General features: G+C 39.8%; 2 protein-coding genes across 2 annotated transcripts in view; both read right to left on the reverse strand.

Moving 5' to 3' along the window:
- The window catches only part of LOC141006952 (unconventional myosin-XVIIIa-like), a 76,803-nt gene extending 66,435 nt beyond the window's left edge, over positions 1 to 10,368 (reverse strand). Inside the window, exons 1-2 of the mRNA XM_073479268.1 lie at positions 10,324 to 10,368; positions 6,971 to 8,068 (exon numbers count right to left, since the gene is read on the reverse strand). Of these exons, the coding sequence (XP_073335369.1) occupies positions 6,971 to 7,951 (981 nt within the window). The 5' untranslated portion in view covers positions 7,952 to 8,068; positions 10,324 to 10,368. The remainder of the gene's footprint in view (positions 1 to 6,970; positions 8,069 to 10,323) is intronic.
- Positions 10,369 to 12,084: 1,716 nt separating this feature from the next.
- Positions 12,085 to 13,328, reverse strand: LOC141006953 (gap junction delta-2 protein-like). The gene is made up of 2 exons (XM_073479270.1): positions 13,292 to 13,328; positions 12,085 to 13,202 (listed from the first exon to the last, which is right to left on the reverse strand). Exon 2 carries the CDS (start codon positions 13,198 to 13,200, stop codon positions 12,085 to 12,087), a length of 1,116 nt encoding a protein of 371 aa, XP_073335371.1. The 5' UTR covers positions 13,201 to 13,202; positions 13,292 to 13,328.
- Positions 13,329 to 15,421: the final 2,093 nt, after the last annotated feature.

Consider the following 15,421-nt stretch of genomic DNA (forward strand, 5'->3'; position numbering starts at 1 on the left):
ATATTTGGCAGACCCTGCCACCTTTCTAGCTTCAAACAGTGTTCTGGGGACCTTATTTTCCTCTGAGAACAGCTTGTTTATTCAGTTATGTAAAAAATAAATAGAATTCTGACTTTGAATTTCCGCTTTAAACAAGAAACCCATTCTTTCCCTGTAACCTGAGCCTATAATAGGGAAACATTTCTCTTTATGCAGCCACAGTAACACACACTTCGAGACAGATGAACATGCAAACACATGCAAAGAACCAAAGTGTTTAGACCTATTATCCAAGACCACAACATGTCTGTCATATTTGTGGAAGGCGTGTTCCTCACCATGCCTTTCACACCACAAGAGGGAGCTATAAACTCATCTATGGGTCTTTCCATTTCACAGAGGCATACTACTGACCTAAATTTGATAGGCTGTATTGTTCAATGACAGACCGTAATAAGAATGTAGCGCCAAACACAGAGATTTAAAAATGACACACAGACCAGTCCAATAATAGAATTTTCTAACAACAAGTCTCTCCGAATAATAACAAAATGTTCAAAGTCATGGCTTAAAGTGAAAGTTTTGTCAATACTGCATTGCTGTAAATCCAGTTTGGTCAAAACATGTGCTGTGTTGCCTGGAGGTAGACGTTCAGCTCGTTGGTGCCATGGACTGTAGCCACACAATGAAAACACAGAGATGTAGCAACAACCTCAGCTGGGCAGGGATGAGCTAATCCAATCTCACGCTCTTTTCCTGTTCATAAACTCATGAACTGGTCATTTTATCAAATAAACAATGCTTGTGTACAAAGTGCAAAGCCATTAAGTGAATCAGCAGAAGCAAAAGTATCTTCCTATTTTAATTGTAATGTGCAAAAATACAGCCTTCCTGCAAAAGACTATAATCTACTATAAGGCGTTTCTTCCTATAAATCACAAGTTCACATGTTAGCACTCAGGCAAGGCAAGGCCAAACACAGCCGAGCTGCTCTATCTAGCACAGTTTGCTAATCCCCAGAGTCAGTTACTGGGGCACAGCATCGTGTCGGCTGTTTGTCTACACAAGGCTTGTGCAGACCAAAGATTAAGGACTGTACACCATCAACCCTGCTGATTCTGTCCCACTTAAATCCTTCGTCCATACTAGGAAAGCTGTTTGAATCATGTGGCATCGCTGTGTAGTGTTAAGTGGAGTTAAATACCGCATTCTTGGAATATACCACAGAAGTTATATAAAAAAAACATCACAGATTCTTGGTTTGTCCACAAAAATATCTTCTATTGCTTTATTTAGCAATCCCTTTAATAATCCGGGTACTGACCAAAAACACAGGATGGCTGAAAATCAGAATGTATCCCTGAAATAAAAGTATTACATTTATTTATCTATTTAAGATGATCATTTCAGATTAAAATCTCCATTCAAAAAGACATTTGACCTATGTCCATGCTTTGGGAACTACTGTAAGAGCATAAATGAATCATGGGACATCACGTCACAGTCAGCAGTCTTATGAAAAGTCCAGGATGTGACCCAGATTTGATTCACTAATAGTAAATAGGCCTGAAAATCAGAACTTTCTTTCTGAAAGTGGGACACACAAGCATGATTTTGGAGCAAAGGATATAACGTCAGGTGTGAACTCACCTGTGGTTCATATGTTTAGGGGGGAGCAAGAAGTAAAGCTTAACAAACTAAATAAACAAACTCTCTTCCTTTTCATGACTGAATAAACTGAAACTTAAAGGACAACGCAATTTCATACTGTTTTACTTTGTCTATATTTGGCGGACCCTGCCACCTTTCTAGCTTCAAACAGTGTTCTGGGGATCTTATTTGCCTCTAAGAACAGCTTGTTTATTCATTTCAGTTATTGTATCTATAATAAACGCATCATTAACAAATAAATGATGCTCTATTAAAATATATCTGGCTTATTTATGGCTTACAAGATGAGGGTGTGCCTGACAAGTGTCAGTGTCCCATTAACTGACAGTCATGCTATCAGTCCCACACCCAAGAATGTCAACTATGTCTTGCCTCGATATGTCAAACAGCAGTCAAAACACTCTCAGTCACTCATGAAATGAGAGGGCGGCATCTGAAACTCGCTTCACTGTATGCGTCAAAGCAATAAAAATAGTAAGTAACAAAACAATAAATGCATGTTAAGAAAGGAGGGAAGGGAAAATGACATCTTAAGTATAGCGTCTATCACTAAACAACCGGCTTTGTCCTTGAAAGCCCCACCTCTTTCTAATCCACGCTGGTGCTAATACTGTCTGTTACTGTAACATAACCCTGCTGGAAAGGGGGATGACGTGATTTAAATGGGCATCCTGGGGAGGAGATTACACCATTTGCTAATTTCCTAATGATAAAACTGTGTCTGGACCGCAGAAAGACAGGAAATGCACGGACTGAGAGATAAGTGATGCAGGGATATTAGATGAGACATTAGGCAGCACCAGGTCAGCCACGGGCCACCCTGGCTCTCAGTTTTATTAAATGTAAACAGGTAAAATTAGCTCCTGAAAGGTATGATCTGGGACATTATTGATATATCACATGTATCTGCTTGCGGCTGTGTGTTGCTATGCTGCCATGTTTAAACTATGTTTTTAAAATTAAAAAGCAGCACTGCCCCTTGGGTGACTATCTTTCATTAACAACAAAATGACATTAACACTCAGCCAAAGCGAAACACTTCCAGACTGATTTTGGTTGCTTTGAGCTTTTTTTTAATTATTATTCTGCTGTGTCATCTCAGCAATTACATGTTCAATGGCCTGAGTCCAAAACCCAGATGAAGAACTTACAGTGAATCAGGAAAGACACTGAAAGTATTGGAGGTAAAACAGAGGCCACAAAACAGAAGAGTAGCTGTTATGGCCTTGTGTAGTGTGGACGGTGGCTGCCACCCAATGGACAAAAGGTTCATGTGCTCAGCTGTGCATACTCAGCCTAGGCATGTAATAATTTAATTTAGGCACAGAATAAATGTAAGGGCACATTTTAAGTTCTTTCTTTCTCTTGAGAAGTGACCTGCAGTAGTACTGAGCCTATGAATAGCAAATAAGCAAATGTTCGATGAGACAATTAGATTTAGTGAGACTATTCCAGTCAGACAGACTCACGTGTAATTGGTGAGGGGTATATCATTCAGCCTAATGCAAACTATCTGATGATACTGTAATCAGAAACCATATAATAATAATAAAAAAAAAACTTAAAGGGACAGCAGACACAGGGAAGAGCAGTTGTTCAACTGATACCAACTCAATAACACACAGTAGTACTACAGTACTACTAGTACTACAGTTACACACATCGACACTGGTTGCCTGGTAACCTCATGGTAATGACAGGTTGTCCAGGAAGTTGCTGCACCCAGCCAGGAGATAGTCCAGCACATTGAACCCACAACTAGATACCAAAACACAGATAGAGCTACAACATGTGAATTAGTGAGTTTTAGAGATCATTAAGAGATTTAAACTAGTTATATCCTGCTTCTAGTGTTTATGCTAAGCTAAGCTAAAAGTCACCTGGCTGTAGCTTCATTTTTAGCAGACACATAAGAGAGCAGTAGTTAACTTCCCATTGAACACTCGAATAAGAAAGCGATTAAGCATATTCGCCAAAAGGTCAAATTATTTTACCGCTTAAAAATTCAGCCAATATGTAAAACATGCATCACATATGGTTCAAACTGTGTTGCAGAGCTCCAGATCCAGAATCCACATCTTATTATAACCACCTATAAATAGTGCTGTTGCTTCTAGGTCACGCTCACATGCACATTTTCTGCTTTTAAAAAATGGCCTGTCTTATAATGATCGGGATCAGTTGAATCTAGGACAAAGCAAAGTGAATGAAGAGGTTTTTTTTTTCTGGCTGATTACACATTAATTCCCGCAGTCTCATGTAATTCCAATTGCTATAAGGTAAAAGTATTGGATGGAGGGAGAGACGATGTGACAAGCACACATAAGCACATATCAAGGTCACACCTACTGTTTAACAGTGCACTTGACACCAATTTGATACACCATTTCTGCTTTACTTAATATTTGATCACACTAATGGCCCTTTCCCAAACTCAAAGCATGTAAACAAAGCATGAATCCTTGTCACATATCGTGACTATTTTTGACAAATATAACAATTGCAGTATGATTCAGGATTAGAGGGAGTGACCATTTTTGCGTCACAATATTCATTTTAACTTAAAAAACTTTTGAAACCACGATGATGTGACATTTGCTGGGGTCTGTACCAAACAAACATGTGTTCTTACATCTGCAGAACAATATTTGTAGGTCAGAACTTCTCTGCAGCACCACAGTACTTCACTATAATGCTGTTTTGTCACAAATTCTACTTTAACTAAAGTTTGATTTGTATTTTGCACCTCGTCCCAGTGCCTACTGTCATAAGATTTTCTGGTAACACAGCAGACTGACACACATGGTTCTCAAAACAGGTGTGCCTCAAGGAATGACACCGGTAACACTTGTATTGTTCATATATTTGTTGTCACTGCTGTAAGACTGTCAATGTCTCAAGTTTCTACACACCAGCCTACAGTGCACCTGTGACATCTTAATGCCTGAACAACAAGCCAAGTATGGCCCAACACTATGGGTCAAGCACTGAACTTTCACAACAAGCTGAACAAATCTGATCAAGGTCACAGTCTCCATCAATACACGGCAACTTTAAGAGTCAGTCAGTGAATTATGAATTCATCACACTCATATAATGTAATTCTGAACAAATCTGTATCTGACAATTAGCTCAATGTGGTGCTTTCAAATGAACAGTCTACATATTATTTGATTTCAGGTATTAGAACGATAATTCAGGTATTAGACTGATAATTCTAATACCTGAAATACCTGATAATAGTTAGAGTAAGTTAGGGCAAGAATACCATACTGTGTTTTTTTTTCTTCTTAATTTTCAAGGTTCAGTGATATCATTTTCAGTTTTAAATAGGGATCAACTGATATGATTTTTTTCAGGGCAAATACGGATACTGATTATTAATCATTAATGAGACCAATAGCCGATATTTGTAACTAATATACAGTATAATTGCAGTAAAAATGAAAATCTTAGTGACAAAATTTAGAATAACCAGTAAAGAAATGGAATTTAGTACAATTTACTCAAATATTTCCATTTTCTGCTACTTTACAGTCCGACTCCACTATATTTAGGAGCCAAATATTGTACTTTTTACTCCACCATATTCATTTCTTTGGTTCGGTTACTTGAGAGATTTAGATTATGCAGTGTTGATAGGCTATTACTTATGATGCGTAACTAATTAGATAGTGTTGTGACTGGGACATAGACTGAGATCACAGAGTGGTGACTACAGACAAAGAGGCGGCTGCATCAGCGCCAAAGTAGCGCATTTTTTAATTAATTTATTCTATCAGAAGTCAGAGAAAAAAATACTAATTACAATAATCAGAAAAATGAGAAAAATCCCTAGTGTTAAACTGAAATTACTAAAGTTTGTTCTATTTACATGCAAGTCAAACCTTATAGTGTAACTAATATGTGGGGGCTTTTAATTATTACTCACCATTCCATTTTGTTATAATTTTATGATTAGAAAATAAACCCTAGCGTAATTTTTATAAAAAAACTAAAAAAAAACTGTGAAGACATTACTGGGACACGTCAAATAAGAGTCCCAGCCCTAACCTGACCCAAAGTTTATCCCACCCACTTTCTAAACTGTATTACAACAAAACAAAACACTTCAGACCGCTCATATTCAGGTGTTTGTTGCACCGGCTAATAAAGAATTTAACTTGATGCTCCTCTACATGATTATCCGAGCGAAAAGAACTGAATGGGCTGCCAGCCAAGTCTTAAAAGACCATATGGCCATGGTCTGTGGTGGCGTTTGGGCCGTTGTTTCCTTCAGCGTCCTATTGTTTGGTGTCAAAGGACTGTGGGGGGGGAGGGGGGATTATACACCAGAACACATTCTCTCTTTCAAAACACACACAAACACACTCCCCCATACGTACAAGCAGAATAGCACATTGCCAGTGTCATTAACAGTTCCGCCCATGATCCAGACACCCTTTAATCCCCTATATGTGGGCGTACAACCACATTTTTAGAATAAAGAAATATCAAGGCTCGCATATAAAGTAATATTAGGTGGTGATGTCTTTTACTCCATGCATACATGCATTTAACTAAGACTGATCCAGAAGCACCAGTACAATGCAAATTTGGGGAATAATTTCTCTAATTGCCAAAAGCGCTACAGGGAAATCATAGCCAACAAAAAAGGAGCACTTTGTAGATGTAAGCACTTACAGGTATGGAATTATGCGATGGAATTGAAGAAACTAAATCAGTAACTGTGGAATTTGTGTTTACAAGTTAGAATCACTCCACTCACACAGCTTTTCGAAAAAGGCGGTTCAGGTGCTGGTTCAGAGCCAGTGCTTACTGTGGAACCAGTTCTTTGCATTCCAACAGCCAAAAAACTGACTCTCGACCAGGAAAACTGGTTCCAGAGCAGCACCAACACTTGCTGCTCTAGTCTTATCGTGACCAAGGACCAACTAAAAATGCTTAAGACCACCATTCCTAAAAAACAGAATTGGGGAGCGTGCTCTCACTTATGCATGGGAGAATACACAAAAGATTGTCGCTATGGACACCAAATCGAAGCAACAGTAGTCCGAGTACCAGTCATGTTTGAATGCCAATAAAGTCATGCAAAGCCAGACGCAACATTTGTAAAGAGTCGATGTGGTCCACCATAGTTGTTAGATGTATACAGTGACTGAATGATGTGACTCTACAGTGCCTGTGGAAAAGCAAACTGGTCCTTAAAAGGTTTGCAGGTTGAACCAACTCTGAACCAGCACTGGCACCAGAACCAGCACTTGGTTTTAGTTGAAAGGGGAATTCAGTGGACTTAGAATGACTCAACAGCACTACTTACATCAAAGACTTCTGTGTGCGGACCTTGAGTCGTCCTCAGCCAGCTGCGGTTCAACTCACTCAGCTCCAAAATCGTCTGCACCTTCAGCCGGACCGTCTCACCAGATTGACGGATCATCTCCACAATCTCGTCCCTGTTCTTGTTCTCCACATTGATGCCATTGATTTCCACCAGCCTGTCTCCTGGCACTAGGCCCAGAGCCCGTTCCTTGGTGCCAGCGCCCGGTTCGGCAAAGTGTACCACGCGCCGACACACTCCTCCATCAGGCTGCCTGTCGAGCATGGTGGTCCTCCGCAAAGAGAAGCCAAAGTCCCCAGTGTTGCGCCGCTGTAGTTCAAGCTCTCTCGGATCTGGAATCGGTGGAGCAACAAGCACAGGCAACTGTAGATCCGCGCCAGGGAAGGTCTTCTCCACTATCTCAGGAATGTGGACCGCACTGGTGCCTTTTGTGTAGGGGTGGAACTTCAGAGAAGATGTAGTCCAGCTCTTCCCAGAAAGATTCGAAGCCTCTGTAGAATCGTCCTCTTTGATCTTCAGGGAAAATGACACGTGCCTCTGAGCTACCACAGAATTCAACTTGGCCAATTCCCCAAACTTCGCTGCTCTCTCCTTCACAGACCTGCGATGATGCTCTAGTTCATTCTCCTTCATGTTTTCACCAGAGGTGCTTGCACTTATTTGGTCCATATCCTTCTCCAGAGTGTTGTGAAGGCGCTCAGCCTCCAGGTCTGTCAGGCTGAGCTCCATGTTGCTGGCCACCTTAATTGGGATAGGACTAGAGATCTCCAACCTGCTCCTGGAGTCCCTCTTGGAGCTCCCTCGATTGAGGTTGAAAAAGCCTCGGCGTATGCTCATCTCCTCCAGGCTTTTTAACTCTGCCTGAGACATACGCTCTTTCTTCTCTTTTTTGTCTTTCTTATCCTTCTTGCACAAGTCCTTCTCCTTCTCCTTCTCCTTGTCTTTCTTAATTAGGTTAAACATTGCTTGAACTTTTCTTCAGTCTGTAACCAGTTTGAATTGTTAAAAGGATGGTTTCATGGAGATGAATATAAGAAGTACCTGAGATTATCTACAGTAGGTACGTACCTATAATGCCATCTGTAGGGAAGAGGAAACAGAGGAGAAAGTTAAGGAAATATCTGCTGAGAAATTACAGGTGCAATTTGTAATCAACTATCTGACAACTTTAATAGAACCATCTAATTTAGTTTGCATGCCGATTATTGGCCAATATCGATTGCTCATGAACATGTGTAATGACAAATACAGTTCGATGATAGATGGGCAAAAATAAATTGCAGTAAATACATTAAATCCTCCAGAGAATGCTTTGAAATCCATTTTTTGCATCTTTTTTAAAATATGTTTGTTATATTTCTGTTTTTATTTAGAATATGATACTGGTCTTCTTCCGTACATCTTATGGTTGCAACACACACAAAAAAAATACTGTATTGAATATCATGTCATAACTCTTCTTCTCAGAGGTGGAAAGTAACTGAGTACATTTACTCAAGTACTGTTCTTTAATTTTGGGGTATTAATTGGGGTACTAGTTTATACTTCCACTCCGCTACATTTCAGAGGTAAATATTGTACTTTCTACTGGATTGATTTAACAGTTTTAGTTACTTGTTACTTTTAATGTGAAGATTTTTTGGGGTTTTTTAACCTTTTTTGGACTTCTGACATCTTACAAAATGCAGTGTAGCTGGGGACACATTTGAGATGTCTATGAGTTGATAACAGCTCCAACAAATAGTGATTTTTCCCTTTAAACATGGTTTCATTTCAATAAAAGTTGAAATGATCCAATATAAAACCAAAAATCAAAGATAAGATAAAAAGTCAGAAAGACTTAAAGAAGACATTATCAGATTCATCATTTTATTTAGGGTCACTAATCAAAAATATGTTTACTTGCTTTAATTCAAAAAACGCATCAGTTTTCTCATACAGCCTCTGTCTCTGTTTTAGCTCCTGTGTCCTTAAGGCCCTCCTCCCTCAAACCCACTCTGTTCTGATTGGTCAGCTCACACACGTCTGAGCCAGCACCGCTCACCATGTCTCCAGCTGGCTCTGTCGTGTTTTCAGCTTCCAGTTAGCTTCATTTCTACCCTGAGTATTGGCATAAATCATGTAAATATGTGGCACGGTGACATAGTGTGATATCAGGAAGTCACAGGATTAAAGGCTGGACTACTGACGAGGTATCAGGCACTTCAGTAGCGGTGTTTTCAGTGGGAGAGAGGAGTTCCTGCTGGCGTGGACTTTAGTCTTTTTAACTTTCAAAACCTTTTACACGCAGAAGAACTTAGGTAGGTCTTCTTTAAAACAGGTCTGTATATCATTGTTTTTTCCAGCAGCTAAAACAGTAACATGCTGATCACACATTGATGCTACAGTATTAATACATTTTGTGTAATTTATCATAATATATCAAAGCTGCTATACTTTTATACACTGACTTCAATTTGCTGCTAATACTGCTAATGCTAGTACTTTTACTCAAGTAGAATTTTTATGCAGGACATTTACTTGTAATTGAGTGCTTCCACATCGCTCTATTGGTACTTTTACAGAAATTCAAGATTCTAAATACTTCTCCCACCACTGCCTCTCTTCTTTTGCAGTTTAATAGTAATTTTTAAACAAAATCAAAATAATTCACATCAGAGGAAAGTTACTGTGTCAGCTGTGTTTTGGGGAATTGACAGCTCCCACTGATGCATTAGGCCGCAGACACAACAAAGGAAATGACCTACAAACATCAGTATAGATTTGGGATTTATTCCCCAAGTACACTGGCACATGTCTGTGCCATGATACATTAGAAGTTGCCCTACTTACAGACACTGTTTGGAGGTGCTTTGACCTCATCTGTCTTGCTGTCATGTCAGCATCACCATTAAAGTGATAGTGAACATTTGTGCATGAGGTTCATGCCCTGCACACACATGATAGCCGGTGTGTGAACCAACAAACGGTAGATTCGCACTTAATCCACATCTAATCACATGTCCTGAGCTCAGAGATGTGAAACAGCAATTACAATCACTTCACAGCACTTTGCAATTCTGTAAACATATTCACCTGGTGACTTTTGACAGGAAATGAGAAAACATTCTTGGTGGTTTTTAGCTTTAATGCTTTTACTGTACTCATGGTAAGCTACAGCTAGGTTGTCGTTGCGACTAGTCCACAGCTTGGTCGTAATGCTCTCCCTTTAAGCTGCTTTGCCCTCATTCTCTAGCACCGGTGGCCTTAGGGAACACTTTCAGTAGAGACTGGAAACATGTCATTCATATTAAATAACGAAGTAAACCCAGTTAGCAGATATGACACTGACCTACCTGTGACTGCCCGCAGATGAGCGCCTTGATGTCCTGCTTGAAGTTTGCAGCATTTTTGGAATTGACAGTAGGTGCGAGAAATGTACTTGTGGTGCCTTCAAATGCTTCCCGTAAGCTCCGACTTTCGAGATTCTAGTTGTACTTAATGATGCAACCAATGTTGAATGGTCGTTTTAATTTGAACAAAAATGCATTTAGTTGTAATTTGTTGAACTAAAAGACGAAAAGAAAAAAATACAAATAAAATTGGAACGTACTTGGGTCGTCAAGCCGTAACTACTCGCAAACAGGATAATTCCAACAGCACGTGAAGGCAGCACAAGTGTAAACCGGACAGCAGTGACCCCTCCTGGTACTTTTAGTAAATGGAGCACTGGATGTGCAGGTACAGCACAGGCTAAAGTAAATACTGCCAGGCTGCTGCTGCCCAATTCTGCTTATCAGGACTCACCTTTGAACTCAACACACAAAAACATCATCATCATTTTTCTGTATTTAGAGATTTGATGAGATATGGTAAGATGTGTTTTAAATCTTTTTAAATGTAATAGGCCCAACACACACCATGTTGCCCTAGTTTGTGCCTTTGAGACTTCTCACATCAAACTCAAACTCTCAATTCTCAAATGTGAGCTCTTGAAAACTTGATATATTATGGGACATATATCATGCAGGACAGCAAATGTACCGTTTGCACAGGTAGCCTACTGTACAGGTTACACTCCATTGACTTTGTCTGTATTTGTTAGAGATATTGTACCTTAATGCATTGCTACTTAAAGGGCAAACAATTAGGTGTGGCCCCAGAGGACCTACCCTGGTAATTAGTCTCCAGTGATGTCTCTCGGTGGCTATGTTGCATTGTGGGTAATGTAGGCACCAGGTTTTGAAAAGGAAGACGATTAAAGGTGCAATATGTAAAAATTTTAGTAAAAAACATTCAGGAAATTAACAAAATGTGAAGAAATAACAGCTTTGACATAATGACATCTGTGTTGCAGAGATATCTACTGATGTTAGCATGCTAACCAGCTAACCCTGGGCCTATCCTGGTCCAAAGCCCCGGTGCTGGCGCTAAACACCAGCACTTCCCTGGTGCTCCGAGGTCCCAGTCCGGTTCGCTAGCTGCACGGTTATATGAGCTAACTAGCTAATGGTAGCTACAGTTAGCAGCAGTTAGCGATTACTCTAGTGATATGCGGCCCCCCGTTTGCTATGAGTATGAATTCGACATGTGACTAATTCTTACATATTGCACCATCAAATAAATAACTAAATAAAAAGGTGATATCTCCGGTTCTGCTGTATTGATTTTGATCATTTGTTTATATGCTGTCCATAATAACACTTGGCTCCTACATTACCCAGAATGCAACTTAGCCACTGAAGTTGCTGAAGTTCTTTTTTTACATAGGATCCTTTATGGCCCTCGTTTCTTCAACAAGGGTAGTGTAAGTATAGGAGTAAGTGGAGGTACGAATAAATCACAGCGACTACATTGATTTGACTATATTTACAAACACATTTTCATAAAATGTTGCACTACAGTAATATCAGCGATTCCCTCTACAGTACACCTAATAAACCAAGAATGGTAAACTGCAAATGTCTCCAAATCATTCAAAAATTCGATTTTCTGAGAACAGAATCAAATACACTGAATCTATACAGTTTCATCTTGAAAAAATTCAATTTCAATCAATTGAGAAGTACATGTGCATTCATAGAATATCCTGTATATGACACCAATTTTGACATCATTTACAGCCATGATTTTTTGCCTCTTCCTGTTTTGGCCATGTTGTGCAGTTTAGTCTTTGTGCGTTCCTTCTCATCTGGATTCCTCTTCGAAGTGCACTCCAGTGTAGAGTCCGTCTCAAAGGAGATGGCCGAGCCCTGGTTCGGCACACTGCGGATCTTGTCCCGGGACATGGGAGAGGTGGTCTGCAGGACGACCCTGCCGCGTAAAGAGTGCTTGAGCTCAAGCAACAGTGGGTTGTTGTCCGAGTATAATTCCACCTGCCGCATGGGGTCTCTATTTGACTTACAGCATATGCAGCATGCAGAGAACAAGACTCTGAAAATGTATATCCAGCCTAGATAATGCAGCTCCACAATGTTCAGGATGAAGCAGCCTAGACTGACACTGAACATGAAGTTGAGGAAGATGGTCTTCTCTGTCGCTCGAGACACGAAGCAGTCGGTTCTGTTTGGACAGGGGTAAGTTTCACAGCGGTAAAGGTGTGGAACTTCAAATCCAAAAAGGTAATACTGCCCAATGAGGAAGATTATCTCCATGATGGAGCGCAGCAGGACATGTATGATGTAGATAAGCAGTACTTGGCTGGAGAGCTCAGTAGGGTCCTTTCCTACCTCTCTTGTTTCCTCATCCAGCTGGCTCCTCTCCTCACACTCTTCTCCCCGAACACACCACTCCTCATTATTATAGGTTGGGTTATAAGAACCGCCAGCTTCCATCGTTGTCTCTTCTCCTCCTATGTGTTTGTCCCTTTCAAATGAAGGCGAGGACCTGGGTACCACTTCAACCTTCTTGACCTCTACCTTTTCATTCTTGGTGATTTTCTGCAAGACGTAGACAATGTAGAAGATAGAAGGCGTGGAGACAAGGACGATCTGAAAGACCCAAAAGCGCAAGTGTGAGACAGGAGCAAAAGTGTCATAGCAGACATTATTGCATCCAGGCTGTAGGGTGTTGCAGGTAAACTTGGACTGCTCGTCGCTGTAGACGGCATCCCCCACCAGGGCCACGAGCAAGATGCGGAAGATGAGCAGCATCGTCAGCCATATCTTGCCGATGACTGTGGAATGGTTTTGAACCTCGGTTAGGAAGCGGCCAAGAATGGACCAGTCTCCCATTTCTGTGGGAACACAACAGTAAAACACATCTTAAACTGAAGTGGTTGTTCATACATGCTGCACTCCTACGGATGAAAAATATGACTCTCACCAAGGAAGCAGGTGCATGAAACCAAAAGTATTTGCACATGAAGCCTACAACTTTAAAATATTATCCAGATTCAAATATTGACCAAGAAAAATCCCTCATGAATATACAGTAAATATCATAAAATAGCTTTCTCAGTGTGTCACTGCTTCATGATAGAATGTAACAATCTGGTATGACCTTAAAGGAAGAGTTCCCCAAAAATTAATATTGTCATTATCTACTCACCCCTGTGTCCCGTAGTCCACAAAACATTTCTGGAGCCTCACAGCAAAACAGTATTGCAGCATTCTCCTAAACAACTGAATTAGCTGGGGACTTGTTTAGAAACTAACTTGAAAAAAAAGCTAAATAGCTTATAGGTGCATGACCTATTCAGGATCTTGGGGCTTTCAAAAAGACAATATTTACACCCTCTATGAGCAGTCAAGCCCATGCACCCAATTCAGATGGGCAGAGCGCTAATGCTTTAAGCTTAGAAGCTACAGCAAAGATTCCATCTTGAAAAGGGGTTGCTTTAAAAAAATTTAAAACAAGTCCCCATCTACGGCAGTTGATTACCAGAATACTGCAACGTTGTTTTGCTGTGAAGCCCCAGAAACATTTTGTGGACTACGAAACTACTTTTTCATCCACATGGGAGTGAGTAGATAATGACTGAATTTTCATGTTTTGGTGAGCTGTTCCTTTAAGTACTTTTGTTTTTTCAAAAGGACAAACTTCTTGAGTCACATATACACTGCATTAAGCTGTAAATGACTTGCATTTTCTCATTCACTCAAAAGTTTACCTACTCAATGAGACTATTGCCAGTAACAGAAAATTCTCTTTCACAAATTAACTCTCAAAGTATTATATAAACTCTACTCCTAATTCATTGTGAGATTAATCATAAAATGTACCATATAAGAAATTAAAACAAGCTAAAATGTAATCAACTTCTGTGGTGTTCATTCTGTTATCCTGTCCGGTAGGAGCTTACCTTTGGAGAGTCTTCCTTATCCAAAGCTGGAAAAATATCAGAGGAAGCAATCTGCATAACTGTATTTTCAAGTGGAGCCCGTTGCTGGATGTTATCGTGTCTTTTGAGCTGGATGAGGGGAGAATGGGCTGACCACACATATTCCCCAACTCTAACTGAAACGTTCATTGCACTGTATGTGAATAAAGGCTTTCAATGTACAGTGGGACAAAGATTGGAAAGTACAATGGGGGCACCTTTACTGAACAGCCATTCGCGGGCGAGCAGGGTTCAAAGAACCTACTGGAAAGAGTGTGCACAATACTGTTTCAAGCATGGATATTTGTCCACTTCAATTTTAGAGCTGAACTACAAGTTCCCAGGAAGATTTTCATACTTTGGTCTTGGTGGATACATTGAAAATGCAATGTGAAGAATCCCTACAGCACTGTGAATCAATTTTCACATCACTTTCGATGAAAGTTTTCAGAATGACCAGCAATTTTTCACTTTGTAAAAAACCTTTTGCTGTTGTGGAGCAAAGAATTTACCATAACTCTTATTCATAAGCGTACCTTTTTCCCACCCTCGACTGAAAAATATCAAATACTGAGCAAAATAGCAGGAAATTCCTCTTTGAAAAATCTCATAAAGAAATGTTAATATTTAACAGAAGCTCTTTCAGTGGTTGTACACATAAGGGATATTACATGTATGGGCTGGAGTGACCAAAATAATGTTTTTTGTGTTCAGATTTGAATTTCATTCAAAGTTAGTAGTCTATGGTGGGGTTTTTTTCGTCCTTTGGCTGCATGCAGTTTAGTAGAGTATTTTTTATTTGAGATTTGTCACTGGAATACAGATAATCTTTTCATTTACCTATACAGTGCTCCTTAACTCATGATAAATTCAACATTGTCTGGCTTGCAATTTGGGCTATCTTGCTTTGGTGACAGTAGCTTTAAACTGCATGCTTTTTGCTGCCTTGAAACTGATTGTTGTATCCATAACCAAATTATTAGCCCAGGTTTGTTTTTATTTATTTGGGTATTTTACAGAAAATATGGAAAAAGAAAAAGACATGGGTCGATATCTTACATTATCTGGATTTAAATGAAAATGTTAGAATGACATACAATCGTATGTGTTATCTGAGCCTCTAGGACCGTCCT

The sequence above is a fragment of the Pagrus major genome, chromosome 13, assembly GCF_040436345.1.
Source record: "Pagrus major chromosome 13, Pma_NU_1.0".
Taxonomy (NCBI): domain Eukaryota; kingdom Metazoa; phylum Chordata; class Actinopteri; order Spariformes; family Sparidae; genus Pagrus; species Pagrus major.